Raw genomic sequence first — 21,986 nt, 5'->3', positions numbered from 1 at the left:
ATTGTCTCCTCCACATTGTGATTTGCTGATATCAAGCCTTGCACAAATCCAGACATACACATGCGCTAACCCTGACTGAGCATGCTCAGAAATACGGCAGTAACCAGTGCCCGCGTACTTCCGTTCCGATACTGCGCTTGCGCAAATGTTTTGCTCGTAAAAACAAAACAATCACAGCTTGAAAATCCGAATGTCAACTACGTTTCAAACATCCAGTAAATAATCAAGTGTAAAATCATAGTGAACGTTTGCACCGTGTTATAACTTGATGTTGCCGTTCCCCGGGCTGTCGTCTTGCGACACTTGTTGATTTTTTGGGAGGTCCGCGGTTAGTGACACCCCTTTGTTTTGTGTTTGATGCTCGTTGGTATCGGCGGTGCCTCTTGCCTCACTCGGCACACTCGTTAGCTCTGGAGGAGTGATCGGAGGTGGAAGTTGGAGAGCTGTCGCTCGCTGTTTGGGACGAGGATCTAGCGGGAGTTTTCTGGCTGCAGACCGGCACTGGAAAGGAGCCCCGCCTCGAGTCTTGCTGCTTCTCCGCCCCCGGGCTGCTCCCTCGTCGCCTCCGCTGTTGTCCGGCCGCGGGGAATTTGGACCTTCGCTAGGCCCGAGATGATGCTCTTCACTCGGAAGAAGAAGCAGAGCGAAGAGGCGCGGAAACGACTGGAATATCAGATATGCCTGGTGAGGCCTGGGGGTCGGGGGTGGGAGATGGGGATGTGTGGGGCCAGGGGAGAAGGTGTGGGGTCCGCTGGAGAGCAGAGGGAGATGGGGATGACCTGGAAGAGTCAGGCTGGGAGTTGGAGGTGATGGTGGAATCGTAATGATGGGGGTAGCAAGAAGAGAGAGAGAGACTGCGGGGCGAAGAACAGGGCTCTGTCTGATCTGTGGCTCTGTCTCTTTCCCCACAGTCAACATTTCAAATCCGAATGATTTAAATCCATGTCGGCTCTTCGATCCGATGGGGAGTTTGTATTTTTCCCTGACTTTATTCTCGTCTCCTAAAGTTGATGACAATAATCGACAAGTTGTTTCTCCCCCATTTGAAACCGCTTTGTCTGTGAGTGGAGATGGTAACAGCCAAGTCGCTGGACCCAATTGGTGACAAGGGAGAGAGCTGCTGAGTGCAGTGGAGACCCCATGATCCCTGGTTTTCCCCTCAGCCATTTTCAGCTCAAACCAAGACGGATACAGTCCTCAGTTGCGGGGGGAGAATTGAAGGAAGATGGTTGAGTTGACAGTGATGCTGAGGAAGTTGCAGAGGCTGAATGATCGAAGCTTGTGACAAAGAAACTGTGTTTGAGGAGTGAACGGTGCACGAAAGGACAGCAGGGATGTGTGAGAGAGATTAGAGATCAGCAAAAAGATCGAGAACCTGGATTCTCTGTGGCACGGAGGTAGATAAAATTAGAAAAAACTGGGATGTGGGTAAAGAGATGGACTGCAGACTTTGGATGGCTTTTATGTTTGTATATGTAGAGGAAGGTGGGGAGATATACTGCCCAGGTAGCAACACAATTCAGATCAAGTTTAGAATTAAAATTAGGTTTATTGTCATGTGTATTCAAGTACAGAAGTACAGTGAAAAGATTGCAATGTCATCCCTCACAGTGCTGTGTTATGGAAATGAATGTGCTTAACGTCACACTTCTCAATCTATTGAGCAGAATTATATTCTTTTACCCCACATTAAATCATAATCACAAAAGTGTTGCAGAGTAAGATGAGCCCATTGTATCTGTGCTTGTTCTCCAAATGACCACCATCCCCCAGTGTTACCTTCTCCGTAATTAGACAATTAAGCTGCAGAATTCTCTATTCAGCGCTTCAGCTGAATCTGTTTTCATCAATCTAAATGAGTCAACATGTTCACTCCAAATGAGTCAACATCAATAAAGAAATGTTGTTATTTCTTTAACCAATGACTTTGCACCTGTATCCTCTTGTTCTCGATCCAAACACTGCTGGTAGCCAGAGAAATTGGGTGATTCTATACCATTTCACCCTTCAGCCCCATCTCTCACACACGACCCCCTCTTCCCCCAATGTGGATTAAATATTTAATCGCCTGTGGGCGACAGAATATGGGGTGTGTGGGTTTGAAGAGCTCTTTTTCTTTCTCATTTATCCATAGCTCGACTGTAACTGGCAACTTGCCAATAGTTTTGATGCCACTATTACCAGCCAGTCAGAAGAGAGCCAGGCATTTTCCTCTCAGCTTCAACACCCTGCCCCATTGAAGATAATGAAAGAATGCCAAGAATGGAACTATGAATATCTTGAAGGATTAAGCTCTTAACTGGTCAAAACAATACTGTGATTACAAGAGTGGAGTGAGCCTTGTACTCTGTTATAAATAAAGAGGTGGTTGACTGAGCGGCTTCCGTTCTGACACTCTGCCTGTCCACCATAAGAAGACCCCAGCCTGTTTGTTTACTGGGCTCTTTGGACCCCAGCAATTTGGAAAGATTGAATTGTTTGGCCATTTCATAACAGAGTGGCCTGTTGAGCTCCTTTAAACTGTTATAGCATTAGCAGAGTAGGTGTGGAGAAGAGGTTTCACCTTCTGGGAGGATTCAAAACTCAGAGCTGTAAATACAAAATCATTAATAAATCTAATGGGTAAATGAGCAATTTGTTCCTTTGTGTTTATACTTCCTATAGGAAGTGGTTGAGATATATTACTTGGATGCTTTCAAGAGGAAATTAGACATGTATACAAGAGAAGAGTGACTAGGAAGAGACAACTAGCAGCTACATGGGCTGAACAACCTGTTTATTGGCTATATGGTCAATGCAGTTTTATGCAATGTTTGGAACTTGACAGGCATGAGGAGATGTTTCTGTGCCGATCACCTATGGTTCTGTAATAGTCTTCAGGCATTTGAGTGGTTCTTTTTATGACCTAGAAATGTCTGCATCACTGAGGAGATAGTTGTGGGGTGGGGGATGGAGGTGTAATTCTGTTGCTGTGTAACTGCTAAAGCATAGTGTGGTGTAATCTGTTTATAACCACTGACCTGCTCTGGTTTATAACAGTTTGGTAGCACAAAAACCGGCCACTTAGGCCTACTGAATCAATGCTGATGTTTCTACCACACACAAGCCTCTTAATACCCTATTATCATGCTAAAGATCGCAACACCAGGTTATAGTCCAACAGGTTTAATTAGAAGCACTAGCTTTTGGAGCGCCGCTCCTTCATTAGGTGAAGGACTAGCACTCCGAAAGCTGGTGCTTCCAATTAAACCTGTTGGACTACGACCTGGTGTTGTGTGATTTTTAATTTTGTACACCCTAGTCCAACACCGGCACCTCCAAACCATGACTATTATCATGCCGGTGCTTTCCCTTCCCCCTGTTGCATTTTTCTATCATCCCCTTAAATAATTTGACATGTTTAATCTATGAATACCTTTTTGTTTAGTCATTCTGTGCTTCTCAATGTAAAACACATGTATCCTGGGGACTTGACAGGGTGGATATTTCTTATAGGAATGTCCAGAACGAAGAGGCACAGGTTAAGACTCAGGAGAATGAGAAATAGGAGCAGCAGTCAGCCATTTGGCCCCTCAAACTTGTCCCACCATTTGATAAGATCGTGATTGATTTTCCCCAAAAACCATTTAACCATTTTTGAAAACTCCTTCATCCCAGGAATCTGTGGAATGAATTACTTTTTAACTGCTTCCAACACCAGCAAATCCTGTTTTAAACATGGAACCTAAATTTACTCCCGGTACAGCCCCACCGATGTCCTATCCTATTCTTAAACTCAAATCCTTTAGAAGAAAAAACAATATTCCACTTTCCTTCCTAATTGCTTGCTGCACCTGTGTGCTAACTTTGTGTATCATGAACAAGAACACGTTGATCCTTCTGTGCTTTGGGCTCTTTCTCTTTTTAGATAATAGTCTTGATTATGATTTTTCCTACCAAAGCATATGACCTCACACTTTCTTACATTAAATTCTTAAGGGGGAGGGAGAGCAACCAAAAGTCGTGGTACACATCAGTATCAATGACATAGGTAGGGAAAGGGAGGAGGACCTGAAAAAATAATATAGGGGAGTTAGGTTGGAACCTAGAAGGCAGGATGAGCAGAGTAGTAATCTCAGGATTGCTGCCGGTGCCAAGGTAGTGAGGCTAGGAATAGAGAGCGAGTGCAGATCATAACGTGGCTGCAGGGCTGGTGTAGGAGGGAGGGCTTCAGATATGGGGATCATTGGGATACCTTTTGGGGAATGTGGGAAGTGTACAAGAGAGACGGGTTGCACCTGAACTGGAGGGACACCAATATCCTGGGCGGGAGATTTGCTAGAGCTCTTCTGGAGGGTTAGAACCAGATTGGCAAGGGGATGGGAACTGGAGCTATGGATCAGATGATGGAGTAGGCAGTGAATAGCCAAGTACAGTGTGCACAGAGTCTGTGACAAGGGATAGTCATTTGATAGGGCAAAGGTGCAGTCAGTGCGATAGGTTGAAGTGTGTCAGTTTTAATGCAAGAAGTATCAGGGTTAAGGGTGATGAACTTGGAGCATGAATCAGTACTTGGAACTATGATGTTGTAGCCATTATGGAGACTTGGATATCACAGGGGCAGGAAATATAGTTGGATGTTCCAGGGTTTAGATGTTTCAAAAGGAATGGGGGAGGGGAGGTAAAAGAGGTGGAGGAATGGTATTGCTAATCAGGGATAGTATCACAGCTGCGGAAAGGGAGGCTGTCGGGGAGGTTTTGTCTACTAAGTCAGTATGGGTGGAGTTAGGAAAGGAGCAGTGACTTTATTGGGAGTTTTCTACAGCCTCCCCCGCCCCCCCCGCCCCCCCAAAAAAAGAGACATCAATGAGCAGATTGGGAGACAGATTTTGGAAAGGTGCAGATATAGCAGGGTTGTTGTCATGGTTGACTTGAGCTTCCCTAATATTAATCGGAACCTTTTTAGTTCAAGTCATTTGGATGGAGCAGATTTTGTCAGGTGTGTCCAGGAAGGGTTCCTGACTCAATATGTAGATAGGCCAACTAGAGGAGAGGCCATATTGGATTTGGTGCATGGCAATAAACCAGGCCAGGTGTCAGACCTCTCAATGGGAGAGCATTTTGGTGATAGTGGTCACAACTCCCTGACCTTCTCTATACGGGAGGGTTAGGAGTAGAAGGTATGGGAAAGTATTTAATTGGTCGCGGTTGGGGGGGGGAAGGAAATTAAAATGCTATTCGGCAGGATCTGGGGTGGAACAGATGTTCTCAGGGGACACCAGAAATGTGGAGGTTGTTTCAGGCGCACATGCTGATAGGGCTGGACAGGTTTGTCCCACTGAGACAAGGAAGGGATGGTAGGTTGAAAGAACCTTGGGTGACAAGGGATGTGGAACATCTAGTCGAGGAAAAAGGAAGCTTAAGGTTGAGGAGGCAAGGATCAGACAGAGTTTTAAAGGGTCACAAGGAAGGAACTGAAGAATGGACTTTGGAGAGCTAGAAGGGGGCATGAAGAAGCTTCAGCAGGAAGGATTAAGGAAAACCCTTAGGCATTCCATGCTTATGTGAGGAGCAAGAGGATGGTCAGAGTGAGGTTAGGGCCAGACAGAGATAATGGAAGAAACTTACACCTGTAGTTGGAGGAGGTAAGGGAGGTCTTTAATGAATACTTTGCTTCAAAATTCACTAGTGAGCGGGACCTTGATGTTTCTAAGGACAGTGTGAAACAAACTGATGTGCTCGAACAGATTGATATTAAGAAGGAGGATGTGCTGAAATGCTTGAAAAACGTAAGGATAGATAAATCCCCTGTGCCAAACAGGATATACAAAGAACAAAGAAAATTTACAGCCCAGGAACAGCCCCTTCGGCCCTTCAAGTCTGAGCCAATCCAAATGTACTGTCTAAACCTGTCAGTCAATTCTTAAACAAAAAATATAGCCTAGGTTGTTACAGGAACCAAGGGAAGAGATTGCTATGCCATTGGTGATAATCTTTGCATCCTTACTGTCCACTGGAGTAGTGCCTAGATGGTAGGAGGCTGGCAAATGATATTCCCTTGTTCAAGAATGGGATTAGGAATAATTCTAGGAACTACAGACCAGTCAGTCTTACGTCAGTGGTGGGCAAAGTATTGGAGAGGATTCTGAGAGACCGGATTTATGATTACTTGGAAAACCATCGTTTGATTATAGATAATCAGACTTTGTGAGGGCTGGTCATGCCTCATAACCTTTACTGAATTCTTTGAGGATGTGACAATACACATAGATGAACGTGGAGCAGTGTATGTGGTGTACTGGATCTTAGCAATGCATTAGATAAGGTTCCCCATGGTACGCTCATTCAGCAAGTAAGGAGGCATGGGATGCAGGGAAATCTGGTTACTTGGATACAGAATTGACAGGCCCATATTAGAAACAGGGTGGTGGTAAATGGACAGTATTCAGCATTAAGCATGGTGACCAGTGGTGTTCTGCAGGGATCAGTTCTGAGACTTCTGCACTTTGTGATTGTGTGCTGTTGGGTTAGTAAGTTTGCTGATGACATGAAGGTTGGTGGAGTTGATTGCAACAGGAATTGACAGAATGCAGAACTGGGCTGATAAATGACAGATATAGTTCAACCTGGACAAGTGTGAAATCATTCACTTTGGAAGGTTGAATTTGAATGTAGATTACAGGGTTAAAGGCATTGTGGAGGAACAGAGGGATCTCGGTGTCCACGTCCATAGATCCGTCAAAGTTGCCACCCAAGTTGATAGGATTGTTAAGAAGGCGTATGTTGTGTTGATTTTCATTAACAGGGGGGTTGCATTTAGGAGCCATGAGGTTATGCTGCAGGTCTATAGAGCCGTGATTAGGCCACACTTGGAATATTGTGTTCAGTTCTGATTGCCTTGTAATAGGAAAGATGTGGAAGCTTTAGGGAGGGTGCAGAGGAAATTTAACAGGATGCCTAGACTGGAGGGCATGTCTTAAGAAGAAAGATTGAGGGAGCTAGGGCTTCTCTCATTGGAGCGAAGAGGCTTGAGAGGTGTCTTGATAAAGGTGTTCAAGATGATGAGAGGCATAGACAGAGTGGATAACCAAAGACTTTTTTTTTCCCATGTCAGGAATGTGTATCATGAGGGGGCATAATTTTAAGGTGATTGGAGGAAGGTTTAGGGGAGATGTTAGAGGTAGATTTTTACACACAGAATGGTGGGTGTGTGGAATGCACTGCCAGCAGTGGTAGTAGAGTCAGATACATCAGGGACATATAAGTGACTCTTGGATAGGCACATGGATGATAGTAAGATGAAGGGTATGTTAGTTAGTCTGATCTTAGATTAGGATAAAAGGTCAGCACAATATCATAGGCTGAAGGTCCTGTAACAGTGCTGTACTGTTCTGTGTTTTAAATTTCATTTGTCAAGTCTTTGACTCATTGTATCTATGGCCATTTGCAGATTCTTTATGTCCTTATCATAAAATGCCCTCCCACCTATTTCTGTCATTATTAAATTTAGGTACATTGCACTATGCCCCCCCTTTCAAGTCATTAATATAGATTGAAAATAATGACAGTCATAGGACTGAACGTTGTGGAACTCCATTTATTGTATCTTTCCAATCTGAAAAAGTGTCATTACCTGAAGCAAAAACAGCAATTGCTGGAGAAACTCAGCACATCGACGGCATCTGTGGAGAGAGGGACTGAGTTAACATTTCAAGTCTAGTGACCCTTCTGCAGCAATTTCTGTTTTCTTTTGTTGCAGATCTTCAGCATCTGCAGTTCTTTGTTTTATTATTCTTAACTGTTCTTTTGTCTTGTGTTAGCCAATCCTCAATCTGATAATGCAGTACCTCCAGTGTCACGAGCTCCTGAACTGTGCAATAGCCTTTTACATGGCACCATATCATTGCCTTGTGGAAATCCAAATACACCACATCTACCACTGCCCCGTTCTCATTTTCTCACAAAGGTGTGTGAAAGTTATTGCAGATACAGCTTACAAAGGTTTGAGAGAATCTCATTCTCTGGCTTGTTGTCTCTTTGTTTTAAGTGTGTATCTGTGAGTTCTACATTTTGATTAGGTTCAAATTACAATGCTTTCTTTCCCTTTTGTACAGGCCCGAGAGGCTGGTGCAGATGATATTCTTGACATCTCAAAATGCGAGCTGTATGAGGTAAGTTGTGGCCAGACAGGCAGTCTTTGGTGATATCTATTCCAGTGGTCGGAGAGTAGAACCTATCCTGTTGGTGGGAGTGAGTTATGGATGTTGATTGGTCACTAAAATTCTTTAGAGAAAATACCTGTCTATGCAATGTCTTGCAAGACCAAAGAACATTTTAGAGCATTTGCTAGATAATTGTTATGGTTCATGAAAACACAGCAACTAATTTAAAAATTGGGCTAATGGAGCACCTGACATTGACATAACAGAAGCTCAATGAACCTAAGGGCCTCTTTTTCCTCCATCTCCACCACCACCCCATTCCAATATTGCTCTCATGATAGAATGCAGTTCAATGCACAGACACTACTTTCTAAAGGGCCCTTGGTCTGGGTGCAAATAGGGTTTTGATAGGCTGTTCAATTTTTTACAGACCAGGCCAAACTCTCTCAGAACATGGAGTCATACAACATGGAAGCAGACCCTTCTGGACCCTAACTTTTATCCTTCAGTTGAGTGTAAAATGCTATGTCCCAGATGTGACTTGACTAATCAAACTACTAGGCTTTTAAGCCTAAAACACACTTTATCCTTGCACCACAGTTAAAATGCAAACAAAGAAAGAATTGGCACATTGACTCTATCAAAATAGAGTCATTAGAGATGTACAGCATGGAAACAGACCCTTTAGTCCAACTGGTCCAGCGCTTGGCCCATATCCCTCTAAACTCTTCCTATTCATATACCCATCCAGATGCCCTTTAGATGTTGTAATTGTACCAGCCTCCATCACTTCCTCTGACAGTTCATTCCATACCCCCACTGCCCTCTGTGTGAAAAAGTGCTCCTTAGATGCTTTTTAAATCTTTCCCCTCTCATCCTAAACCTATACCCTCCAGTTCTGGACCTCCTCTGCTATTCCCCCCCCCCCCCCCCCCCCCCAACCTGCCAGGGAAAAGACCCGGTCCATTTACCCTATCCATGCCCTTCATGATTTATAAACCTCTATAAGGTCACCCCTCTGTCTCCAACACTACAGGGAAGATAGCCCGAGCTTAATCAGCCTCTGCCTGTAGCTGAAATCCTCCAACCATGGTAACATCCTTGTAAATCTTTTCTGAACCATTTCAAGTTTCACAACATCATTCTGACAGAAAGGAGACCAGAATTGCATGCCATATTCCAAAAGTGGCCTAACCAATGTCCTGTACCTTAGAGTGGTGCTGGAAAAGCACAGCTGGTCAGGCAGCATCCGAGGAGCAGGAAAATCTACGTTTTGGGAAAAAGCCCTTCATCGGGAATGAAGGCAGTGAGCCTCCAGGGTAGAGAGGTAAGTGGGAGGGGGGTGCTGGGGAGAAGGTAGGAAAGAGTACAATAGGTGGATGGGGGTGGGGATGAAAGTGATAGGTCAGAGAGGAGGGTGGGAGAAGGTAGCAAAGAGTAAGAGCTTCAGGGCAGAGGAGATGACCTGGGGGTTGCAGTGAGAGAGACTCACTGAGATTCTTGTGGAGAGAGGAGGAGAACTTCTTCAAAGTAGGCATCCTTGCAAAGGGATTCACAGTAAGGTTAAAATCAACTTGGCAAAAGTGAGGAATGTTCTGTACAGCTACAACATGACCTCCCAACTCTTATACTCAATGCTTTGACCAATAAAGGAAAGCATAGTAAAAGCCTTCTTCGCTATCCTATCTACATGCAACTCCACTTTGAACCTACACACCAAGCTCTTTTTGTTCAGCAAGACTCCCCAGGGCCTTACCGTTAAGTGTATGAATCTTGCCCTGATTTGCGTTTCCAAACTGCAGCACCTCACATTTATCTAAATTAAACCCTATCTGCCACACCTCGGCCCATTCGCACATCTGATCACTGTCCTGTTGTGCTCTGTGAGGTAACTTTCTTCACCATCCACTACACCTCCAGTTTTGATGTTATCTGCAAACTTAGTAACTATACCTCCTATGTTCACATCCAAATCATTTATATAAATGACGAAAATCAGTGAACCCAGCACCAATCCTTGTGGCACACTGCTGGTCACAGGCCTCCAATCAGAAAAGCAACCTTCCACCACCATCCTCTGTCTTCTACCTTCGAGCCAGTTCTGTATCCAAACGGCTAGTTCTCCCTGTATTCCATGTGAGATAAACTTGCTAACCAGTCTATCATGATTACCCTTGCTGAACGCCTTACTGAAGTCCACATAGAGCGCGTCCATCACTCTGTCCTCATCAATCCTATTTGTTACTTCTTCAAAGAACTCAATCAAGTTAGTGAGACATGATTTCCCATGCACAAAGCCATGTTGACTATCCCTAATCAGTCCTTATCTTTCCAAATGCATCTAAATCCTGTCCATCATGATTCCTTCCAACAACTGGCACCTCCCCATTGATGTCAGACTCATCGGTCTATAGTTCTCTGGCTTTTCCTTACCACCTTTCTTAAATAGTGGCACCACATTAGCCAACCTCCAGTCTTCCAGCACCTCATCTGTGACTATTGATGGTCCAAATGGGGGGCCAGCAGTCACTTCCCTAGCTTCCCATGGAGTTCTCGGGTGCATCTGATCAGATCCTGATCATATCCACCTTTCTGCGTTTTAAGATACCCAGCACTTCTTCCTCTGTAGTATGGACATTCTTCAAGATGTTACTTAACAAAATAATAAATTACATAACAACTGCTCTTCAACTGTTCCAACATAGCAGCATCCCATAAATTGGCAAAGGCAAGTTCAGCAAAACAGATTTCCTCACATGTTCTCTTCTTCAGTCCAGGAGAAGGAATCTAACAGCAGAGAGAAAGAGAGCTGTGTTTGGCAGCTTCAACTTCAAAAACCCCAACTTCACCAATGGAAAACAAAACTAAAACTCTGGGTCTGTGTGAGCCTGACTCCACCCACTCCTGCTTCTTTGTGTAATTTACTAAAAACAAAGATACTTACTCTGCTGTCCATGGAGTAGGCACCTTTGTACCTGGCTTACGATCCTCTCTGTAGGAGCAAACTCCCCAACTGGGGACAAAGACTCCAGAGGTGGCAGGATTCAGGCATGTGTCAGTTTGTTCAAGCAATTGCAATGAGAGGACAAAGACCACTCTGGATATAGCCTCGACGTGAGGGTTCAATTACTCCCTTAATCTTTGTCTCGGATCAGAAGAGAGGTCAATGACACTCTCATTTTCCCAGTGGTATACAGTATTTTTATACATTTCATGATCCAATAATCGGATATAATGTGGTCATTGTGCCTTCCCCTTTAATCTAGACATCCAATCCTGTGAAACACCTAATCAATGATGGACACTCCTGTGGACAGCCCTAGGTTCCTCATGATCACATCATGTTTACCAGGTCTTGTGATCACCAGGCTTTGGGATCTTAGAATGCATCCCGTTACTTCATATTCCAAAGTTACTGGTTATAAACTTGCTTATCTCTAAGCACTGCTCGAATTATGTCATTCGTTTTACATTTCCCACTGCCATAATTACAACAATTACAAAGCAAGTTCTTACTAACTGCTATAAAATTCATAATATTGGTTCTACTAGAAGTAAGTTATGTGTGAAGTTTTATGTCTATCCCTATGGTTAGCATGCTTTAGCTAATGAGTTGTGAGCAATTTGTTTCTTACTGTGTGTGCAATGCACTCCTTTAATGATAAGATGAGGCAGCTTTACTATCTTCCACATTTGTATTTGAAAATTTTCTTCTAATGTTTTTAGTTATTTTTGGAGTTTGTTTATATGTGTATCTATAAATACTATAATCTATCTCTGATTATCTGAAGAATATTTAACTAGAGCCTACTCTTAATAGTATGAATAGTTGAAAAAAACTAATTACTGTGAAATGTTCTTATCGTTTTACAGCTGCATGTTCTGTCTGAGCTCAGTAACCTTGCTTATGCAGACTGGCTGTTGCCCTTCTTGTGGAAGCTACCTTTAACAAATGTTTTTTTCCCAAGGTTATAATTACTGTCAGCCATTTTCTGCAGGGCTCGTGGGAACTAGCTGTTGGCTATTTTGTGACTCTTCAGTTGCAGGCAGCCCTAACACTCCAAGAGAAATGGAGCAGAAAGATGCCTCTTGAGGCACATACCATCACAAACTGTTGGACATTAGTCAAACCTGATCATACCCTCTATCAAAACATGCCTTTTATAAAATTCATTCCTGGTATTATTGACTCGCTCAGTGTTTCTTGCCCATCCCTAATTACACCTGGAGGTGGTGGTGAGCTGCCATCTTGCAGTCCGTATGGTGTAGTTTGACCCACAATGACCTTAGGGAGTGAATTCCAGGACTTTGACCAAGTGATCCTGAAAGAATGGCAATACATTTCCAAGTCCAGATGGTGGGCGGCTTGGAGAGGAACTTGCAGGTGGTGTTCCCATCTATCTGCTTCCCTTGTCCTTCTAGCTGGTAAAGATCATGGGTTTGGAAGATGGAACAGCCCAGCAACGACCAGAAGTGGGCTTTGTGACAATTTTTTCAGCCACAGGGCAGTGACCCTGTTTTATGAACTCAATCCAGCTGGTTTCCTAAGATTATCAGCCACTGTGCCAGGAGTTATGGGACCTCGTCAACATGACAGAATCTTGACAGTAATTTGAGTTGGATTGTGCTGCACTTTTAGTTATTCTCAATCCTGTCATTCCAGATTCCAGTCAGTGTGTTCTCCATGTGCAGAGTCTTACAGAAGAAGGTGAGAGTTTAATCTGTCTAGTCTCTGGGTTTGATCTGTCTCACCCTTCCTGGGTGCCTGCCTGTGCCCTCAGTCCCTTCCTGTGTCTGTGTGCCTGCCTTGCTGGCCTACTTGCTGAAACAATGGATGTTGGCATCACGTTCAGCAACAGCTTCTCGTATTCTGTAAGCACCTGCTTGTCTCTCTGGGTGGGACTGCATTCACCTGGTTTCATCTTATCCATCTAATCCATCTAATTATATTCAGGGAATCAACAATAATGGCTTCCCTGCTTGCTCCCACTCCATTGCCTCTGGAGTTCCCAAAGATCTATCACTTATCCCCTTCCATTTTACATCCAACCCCTGTCACTTGACGATTTTCGAGTGCGCAGCATTAGTGTTTATTTGTATGGTGATGATCCCCAGTGTCTGTCAATTAGTGAATAAGCAGTTTTAGTGCTGCCTGTGATCATCATTACCTTCTCTCCATTGAGCCTGTGATCTTGTATGAGCTGTTAACGTTTCAGTGCTTTGACTTCTATTTCACCTCAGCAGAACTCTGATTTTTGTGGATTGCTCAGTGTGTCTGGAGCAAGGACACAGTGTGTCTGGAAGAGCTCCATCACTCTGCTCTGTTTGTTTTCCAGGTTTTAATTGTTCACACCAATCACTTGTCAACATTGCTGCCAAAGTCATGTAACATCCAGGATTTGTCAATGCTGAAGGTAAGTGCAAGTCAGCTTGGCAATTCACTGCCACAGATTTATGTTACGCCTAATGTACTTGTCAAGAGCTGCAATTCTCTGGAGATCTGAGTCTAGAATATTATCTGCTTCTCGTTCATTGGGTATGTGTATACACTGCAGCCTCTCCCCAATTTTCCTTCCCCCTACCTACACATCATCATCTTTCACCTTGCTTTCTCCTGTCTATTAGGACCCAGAGGAAGTCTTGGCACATAAGATACTTGAGTGTGAACTTTCAATGGGTAGTGATTATGCTGCCTAGATGCCAATGTGAACTGACCTTTGAGTATAGGAGTTAGGGCATTATGTGAAGTTTGTACAGGACATTGGTGAGGCATGTTCTGGGGTATTGTGTGCAATTCTGGTAATTTTTGTTATAAAAAGGATATTATTAAATTGGAGAGGTTTTAGAAAAGACTTACCAAGATGTTGCTGGGAATGGAAGGTCTGAGGTATAAGAAGAGGCTAGATCGCCTGGGACTTTTCTCACTGAAGCGTTGGAGATCGAGGGGTGACCTTAGAGATTTATAAGGTCATAAGGGGTATAGATAAGGTAAATGGCAGATATCTTTTCCCTAGGATGGGGATTTCAAGACTAGCGGGCATATTTTTAAGGTGACAGGAGAAAGATTTTAAAAAGAAGAGAGGCAACTTTTTTTTTACAAAGTGGTTCACATGGAATGAATTGCCAGAAGAAGTGGTGGATGCAGGTAAAGTTACAACATTTAAAATCATTTGACTAAGTAAATGAATAAGAAATGTTTTGAGGGATATGGGCCAAGTGGAGGCAGATGGGACTAGTTTAGTTTGGGATTGTGGTCAGGGTGGACTGGTGGGACCGAACGATCTGTTTCTGTGCTGTATGACTGTATGACCTCCCTTCGGCCAGATGCTTTGAAATAAACACCGTACTGCTGCGAATCTTTAAGTGATTGATAGCGGAAGCTGTATCGGAAAGATCTTTCTCTGAAACAAATTGATTTTATCTTAACTTTGCTGAGCAGTGCTCAGGCCTCACCCTCTGGCATCTACCCTCAGCCCCTTGGGATACGCTGAAATGAATTGCACTTCCTACCAGGCGGCATTTCTTTTTATTTTGCTATTTGTTAAAGGCGGTTGTTTTCCCAAGTGGAGCAACTTTAAGTGTCAGAAGAATGAAGGAGAGTTGGGTTAATGGTTCATGCACCAGATTGGGACTGTGCTGTGTTGTGTTGAAGACAAATGATTGGTGTTTGTGGAGATAATCATTGCTTGTTTCTTGTTTGTTACTAGATTCTGGATCTCCATGACAATGACCTCAGCTCGCTCCCCGAGGATATGGGTCAGCTGCTATCCCTTCAGGTAAAACACTGGAGTTCTGCTAGAAGTGAGCATCCTTTAAGTCAGTAGGAACCATTATGCAGGTGCCAGTTTGTATTAAGGGTTTCCTTTAATGGGAGCACAATGCCAGGCCCTCATCAAAATTGGATATTTTCATTTCCCGTTTTTTGCCGGTCCTTGTGTGACTGCCTGCTGTATTTGCCTCCCAGTTTGGTTCCCACCTGTCCTTCCTCCCCTTCTCTAGTTGCTACGCCAGGTTCCCCAATCAGACATGATGAAATCTCTTCATTTGGGGTTATCAATGCTGACTGTATTCTGCTCCAGAATCTGGAGTGAGAAGATATTGATTGTTACAGATACTGGATCAGGAAGGTCACTAACTGCTGTTTGCACCACAGTAACATGTTGAAGATTGACTCAGCAACTTGCATTTATATAACGTCTTCGGAAAATATCTCTGGAGTGTAATCAAGCAAAAATCAACTCTGAGCCCTGGGACAGGTAACTTTGGAGTGCTTTTCCACTTTAAAATGTAAAATTTTGGTCAGAGAGATACAACAGCAGAGATAGCGAAAGGTAATTCTAAAGCCCAGACAGCTGAAGTTCCAGTTGTCAGTGCATTCCAAAAGCTCTTCCCAACCTGAGAAACAAATTTTTCTCCCATTATCTGGAAGTAGTTGACTTGTTACTCTGGACACTGAGTTTTTTGGTGCCTCTGTTAACTGACCACTCTTGATGTCGTGAGTAGAGGCTGAGAGTTATTCACAAGCTCCTGGACTGGAAGTATCACTACCAGTACATGTCCCCATCTTTCTGGACATGGACCGCTTACTAATGGAAGTCACTGGATAACCAATCGGGATCTAAACATTGTCTGCCTGTACCCCATGACACAGACCAACTGCACCAGTGCCAGAAACAGAGATATAGGCACAGACACATGCACCCACTGCCACTACAAGTAGATTATTTTGCAGTGCAGCAGTAATGGTTGTTGTGTAGTTAGATGTAGCAAGCTCTAGTAAATGATCGCACTGTGCTTTGATCTCAGTTGAGGGTGAAGCTCCCTGGCAAGTACCATGCGAGCTTTGACAGTCTAATCAACCAGATTGGCTAAAAACTGGCACCTCCAACAATACCACAGTCACTCAGCACTGCAGTGAAATGCTGGCCTGAATAGAGGGCAGGCACACATCTTGGTGCTCAGAATAAATGCTGAGAAGGGAGTTTTCCTTTTGTGATTTGGGACCATGTAAAGGATTCCTGTTGATCCTCAAACAATCTATTACCCCAACCGGTCCCTCATGTGATATTATTTGCCGTATTCTATTACCTGTGGAATTGTTGCTCCTTTTGGCCCACTATGGACTGATTTTCGGTTTTGTTTTATTTCAGGTGCTCAATGTGGAACAAAATCTTTTGAAATCTCTCCCAAACTCTCTTGCAACCTTGGCGCAACTTCAAACATTAAATCTAAAAGGTAACAGAGCCTGTGTTGAAGGTGCATTCCTCTGGGTGGGTTATTCAATTTGAAAGCTGTGACCTGCCCACACTCCTGACTGCAGTACCTGAGGCTGGAATCACCACTGCATGATGTAGTCAAATGATTGGTCTCGATCAGGGTCTGTGCCTCTCCAATCCTCCCCTCCTGGTAGAAGCAGCCATTAGCTTTGGAATTGGGATAAATCTTATAAAGCTCTATATAAGGAGCAGCACTCGAGCCTGAATGTAGTGTATACCTCCTTGTTGAGGAGATTTGTGTGACCTTGTGATTATAAAGTGTCTTCAGTTGCGAGACTAACTGGGTTGCATTTGTGCATGGTTCCTATTGGTGGGGACAAGCTCAGCGAAGGGAAAGCCACCAAGAATGGTAATTGTTGCTTTAGTGTTTTTGTGTTTGGTCTGTTTCAATTATATTTCTGGCTCAGCACTGGTTCCCAGCCACATACTCTTCCATAGCAGGCGCAGTAGGCGGTGCAACTCCTGCCTGTCATCATGAGCATGTATTGCACTTGTACGTTTGCTGGCATTGCAACCGAGAAGTTCTGAACTAAGCTGGTCAGGGTTCCTGACCGAGTGCTGATCTACTATCGGTGGCATGTCAGCAGCTAGAGTCTTTAGGAATTGTCGTGTGACTTCAGAATCAATAGCTCCGGCACCCCCACTCCAGGTTCAGAGGCTGATCATATCTTTCACTTCTGGTCTGCTGAAAACTGAGTTAGATTCGATCTCTCTGTTCAAGTCCGACACCATCCAGGCCATCTATTTCTGACATTTTAACATTATCACCATGCAATTCCACTAGATTAATTTGCAGTGCAGTAGTAATGGTTATTGTGCAGGGAAATGTAGTTATCCTCAGTGAGTGTACACACTCTGCTTTGATATTGGTTGAGGGCAAAACACCGAACAAGCTCCCTGGCCATACAATGTTTGACAGTCTGATCAGCCAGATAATCTAAAAACTAGCAGCTCCACCAATACAGCTCTTAACATTCATGTTGTGCATTTAAGATACCTCACAGCTGGGAGTCAGGGCTAAACAATAGTTGACATGGGATTAAGGGGAGAGCTTGAAGAGACCATCTGTGTGGTGTTTTTGTAAGGTGAGGAGAGTAAGATAACCCTTTTCACCCTCAGTCTCATGGGGTTTAAATATCTCTCTTCGTCTTCACCACCTCCACCCCCCCCCCCCCCCCCCCCCACATCAGGGAACCGGATCCGGAAAGTGCCAGAATCTCTGAGTGGACTGAGGAGTCTACGAACATTGGACATCAGTCAAAATCGGATTCAGATTCTCCCACAAGACCTGGCTCACATCAGGACACTCGAGGTATTTCTGTGATCTGCCCTTCATCCTTTGATCCATTCAGAAATTCCTGAAGATAATGTAAAGACAGAGGGGTTTTATCTAAAAGAACGTAAGCATTGCAATGATACCTGAGGTAGAGCTGTGAAGCCTGAAGGACAAGCACATGACTTGAGTTGTTTAGTTATTGTCACTCTGGTTGATTTACCAGTTTAACATTGAGCAAATGTAGTGCTCTCCATTTGGGCCTTTTACCACAAGTACCTACTCAATAGGTCACAATTTAATCAAGATTTATGAGGCCATGGGATAAAGTGTGTGTATAGTGATTATAGATGGAGTATAAGATGGTGTTTAGGACGACACTGTGTTTGTTTTAGATATGCTCCATGCAGTAGTGTACAGCCCTCATGGGGGCTCTCTCACAGCCTGGCAGCCACTTCAGTCTCTGACCAATTTTCGCAGAGCAATCTTCCCCACACAGCAACAGGGAAGGTGTTGGTTAAGATCAAGGTTCAAGATCATATCCTCCCCTGTTCTTCATCAAAGTTCCCATGTCACTGATTTGATGTCTGCTTGAGACAGCATCAGGTGCTTTTAATTTCTCATCTTATAGGTTGTGCCCCTGACAGTGCAGCACTCCCTCAGTATAGCAATAGAGTGTTAACCTTGATCAAGAGCTCAACTGGGCCAATTTTCCTGTTTTAATTTTCTCTCCAGGGAGGTTAGCTCATTGCTAGTTGCTGATAAACATTGGAGAGATCATCTTGCTAAGAACATTACAATTGTACATCTGAAAATGACAGACTTTATGGAACAAACTGACCTTTCTCCACTTGTTTTTGTGCGTTTAGATGTTCACCTTTAACTTGCAGTAAAGGTCATACACTGTCACGGAAAATAACAAACCATCTTGAGTTAGGAGTGCCAAGATAAATCAGACTGATCCCCTCATGAAAAGTGAGAGATTTTAGTGAGGATGTTCATTACGATGAACAATGTAAATGGATTTAGTCAGTAATTGGGAAAGTTTCTGCAGGGGAACATAAGGAAGAAGGTAATTGGAGTTTAGGGATAGAATTGCGTAGTCTGGCATGCAAGATTTGTTTTATTCATTCATGGGACTTGGGTGTCACCAGCTGGCCAGCATTTATTGCCCGTCCCAAGTTGCCCTGGAGAAGGTGGTGGTGAGCTGCCTTCTTGAACCGCTGCAGTCCATGTGCTGTAGGGAGACTCATAATGCCCTTACGAAAGGAATTTCAGGACTTTGACCTAGTGACAGTGAAGGAACAGTGATATGTTTCCAAGTCAAGATGGTGAAGGGCTTGGAGGAGAACTTGCAGGTGGTGATGTCCTATGTATCTGCTGCCCTTGTCCTTCGAGATGGAAGTGGTTGTGGGTTTGGAAGATATTCTTAAAAATGTGTTGCTGGAAAAGCGCAGCAAGTCAGGCAGCATCAAAGGAGAAGGAGAATTGACGTTTCGGGCATAAGCCCTTCTTCAGGAATGAGGAGGGTGTGCCAAGCAGGCTAAGATAAAAGATAAAAGCCTGCTTGGCACACCCTCCTCATTCCTGAAGAAGGGCTTATGCCCGGAACGTCGATTCTCCTTCTTCTTTGATGCTGCCTGACCTGCTGCGCTTTTCCAGCAACACATTTTTAAGCTCTGATTCCCCAGCATCTACAGTCCTCACTTTCTCCTCTTGGAAGATATTCTGTAAGGATTTTTATGTAGTAGATCATACACTCAGTAGCAGTGTGTAAGTGGGAGAGGGATTGGATGTTTTGTGGATGTGGTCCCAATTAAATGGGCTGCTTTATCCTGGATGGTGTCAAGCTTCTTGCATGTTGTTGGAGCTGCACCCATCCAGGCAAGTGGAGAGGATTCTATCACACTCCTCACCTGTGCCTTGTAGATTGTGGGCAGGCTTTGGGAACTCAGAACAGGAGTTACTTGCTGCAGCATTCGTAGTCTCTGACTTACTCTTGCAAATATTGTGTTTATGTCTTATTCATAGAATCAGAGAATGGTGAGTCCAGTTGAGTTTCTGGTAAATGGTAACCCCCCCCCAGGATGTTGGTAGTGGGGGATTCAGTGATAGTTACACCATTGAATGGGTAGAGATTAGATTGTCTCTTGATGGTGATATTTATAGCCTGGCATTTGCGTGGTGTGACTGTTACTTGCCACTTGTCAGCACAATCCTGAATCTTGTCCAGATCTTGTTGCGTTTGAACATTAGCTGCTTCCGTTTCTGAGGAATCGCAAACTGTGCTAAACATTGATCAATCATTGGCAAACATGCCCACTTCTGACCTTATGGAGGGATGGTCATTGAAGAAGCAGCTGAAGATGGTTGGACCTAGGACACTATCCTGAGAAAGTCCTGCAGAGATGTCCTAGAGCTGAGATGACTGACCTCCAACAACAACCATCTTCCTATGTGCCAAGTATGACTCCAGCAAGAAGAGAGTTTACCTCCAAATTCCATTGAGTCCAGTTTTAACACATAGAACAAAAAGCACAGTACAGGCCATTCACCCCTTGATGTTGTGCCGACCTTTTATCCTACTCTAAGATAAAACTAACCTACATACCCTTCAGTTTACTATCATCCATGTGTCTATCCAAGTGTCACTTAAATGTCCCTAACGTATCTGACTTGACTACCACTGCTGGCAGTGCATTTCATGCACCCACCATTCTCTGTGTAAAAAACCTACCATTGACATCTCCCCTAAACCTTCCTCCCATCACCTTAAAATTATGCCCCCTTGTGATAGACATTTCTGCCCTGGGAAAACGTCTCTGGCTATCCACTCTATCTATGCTTCTCATCATCTTGTACACCTCGACCAAGTCACCCCTCATCTTTCTTCACTCTAATGAGAAAAGCCCTAGTTCCCTCAACCTTTCTTCTTAAGACATGCCCTCCAGTCCAGACAGCATCTGGTAAACTTCCTGTGCACCCTCCCTAAAGCTTTCACATTCTTCCTATATTGAGGTGACTAGAACTGATATTCCCAGTGTCGTCCAGCCAGGGCTCTTTGGAGCTGCAGAATAACCTCATGGCTCTTAAACTCAATCTCCTGCTATTGAAAGCCAACATACAATACACCTTCTTAACAACCCTATCAACTTGGGTGGCAACTATGAGGAATCTATGGCCGTGGATCCCAAGATCCCTCTGTTCTTCCACACTGCCAAGAATGCTGCCTTTAACCCTGTATTCAAATTTGACCTTCCAAAATGACTCACTACACACTTTTCCATGTTGAACTCCATCTGCCACTTCTCCACACAGCTCTGCATCCTGTCAATGTCCAGTTGCAACCTACAACAGCACTCCACACTATTCACCACTCTCCCAACCTTTATGTCATTGACAAACTTACTAATCTACCCTTCCACTTCCTCATCCAAGTCATTTATAAAAATCGCAAAGAGCAGAGGTCCCAGAACAGAACCCCGTGGAACACCACTGGTTACCAAGCTCCAGGCTGAATACTTTCCATCTACTACCACCCTCTGTCTTCTATGGACCATCCAATTCTGTATCCAGACAGCCAGATTTCTCTGTATCACAAGCCTCCCTACTTTCTGAATGAGCCTACCATGGGAAGTCTTATAAAACGCCTTGCTAAAATCCACGTACACTGCATCCACTGCTCTACCTTCATCAATGTGTTTTGTCACATCCTCAAAAAATTCATTAAGGCCTGTGAGGTAGGATTTGTCCCCCTCTAAACCATGCTGATTATCTCCAATTAAATTATGATTTTCAAATAATCATAAATCCTATCTCTCAGGATCTTCTCCAATAATTTGCCCACCACCGACATAAAACTGACTGCTCTGTAATTCCCACTCTTCTCCCTATTCCCTTTCTTGAACAAGAGAATAACATGTGCCACCCTCCAATCATCTGGTACTACTACAGTGTACAGTGAGGACACTAAGATCATCGCCAAATGCGCAGCAATCTCTTCCCTCGATTCCTGTAATAACCTTGAGTATATCACATCTAGCCCCAGTTTTGATGGGGCTGTTTGGTGCTGCATTTGGTCAAATGCAGCTTTAATCTCAAGGGCCCTTACTCTCACCTCATCTGTGGAATTAAGCTCTTTATCCATGTTTGAACCAAGGCTGTGATCAGGTCAGGGGCTCATAGGCCCTTACGGAACCCAAATTGGGCATCACTGAACAGGTGCTGCTTGATGGCACTGTTAATGACACTAGTAGACTGATGGGACAGTAATTGCCTGGGTTGAATTTGTCCTGC

The 21,986-nt window shown here is 44.0% G+C and overlaps 1 protein-coding gene across 1 annotated transcript in view; it reads left to right on the top strand.

Annotated features, from left to right (window-relative positions):
- Positions 1-131: 131 nt before the first annotated feature.
- lrsam1 (leucine rich repeat and sterile alpha motif containing 1) overlaps positions 132-21,986 on the top strand; it is a 78,675-nt gene continuing 56,820 nt past the window's right edge. The window contains 7 exon segments of the mRNA XM_072566373.1: positions 132-684; positions 8,094-8,150; positions 12,805-12,849; positions 13,478-13,555; positions 14,849-14,917; positions 16,292-16,376; positions 17,608-17,729. Coding sequence (XP_072422474.1) covers positions 613-684; positions 8,094-8,150; positions 12,805-12,849; positions 13,478-13,555; positions 14,849-14,917; positions 16,292-16,376; positions 17,608-17,729 — 528 coding nt within the window. The 5' untranslated portion in view covers positions 132-612.

The sequence above is a fragment of the Chiloscyllium punctatum genome, chromosome 49 (assembly GCF_047496795.1).
Source record: "Chiloscyllium punctatum isolate Juve2018m chromosome 49, sChiPun1.3, whole genome shotgun sequence".
Lineage (NCBI taxonomy): Eukaryota > Metazoa > Chordata > Chondrichthyes > Orectolobiformes > Hemiscylliidae > Chiloscyllium > Chiloscyllium punctatum.
This window is presented reverse-complemented; position numbering and strand designations above follow the sequence as displayed.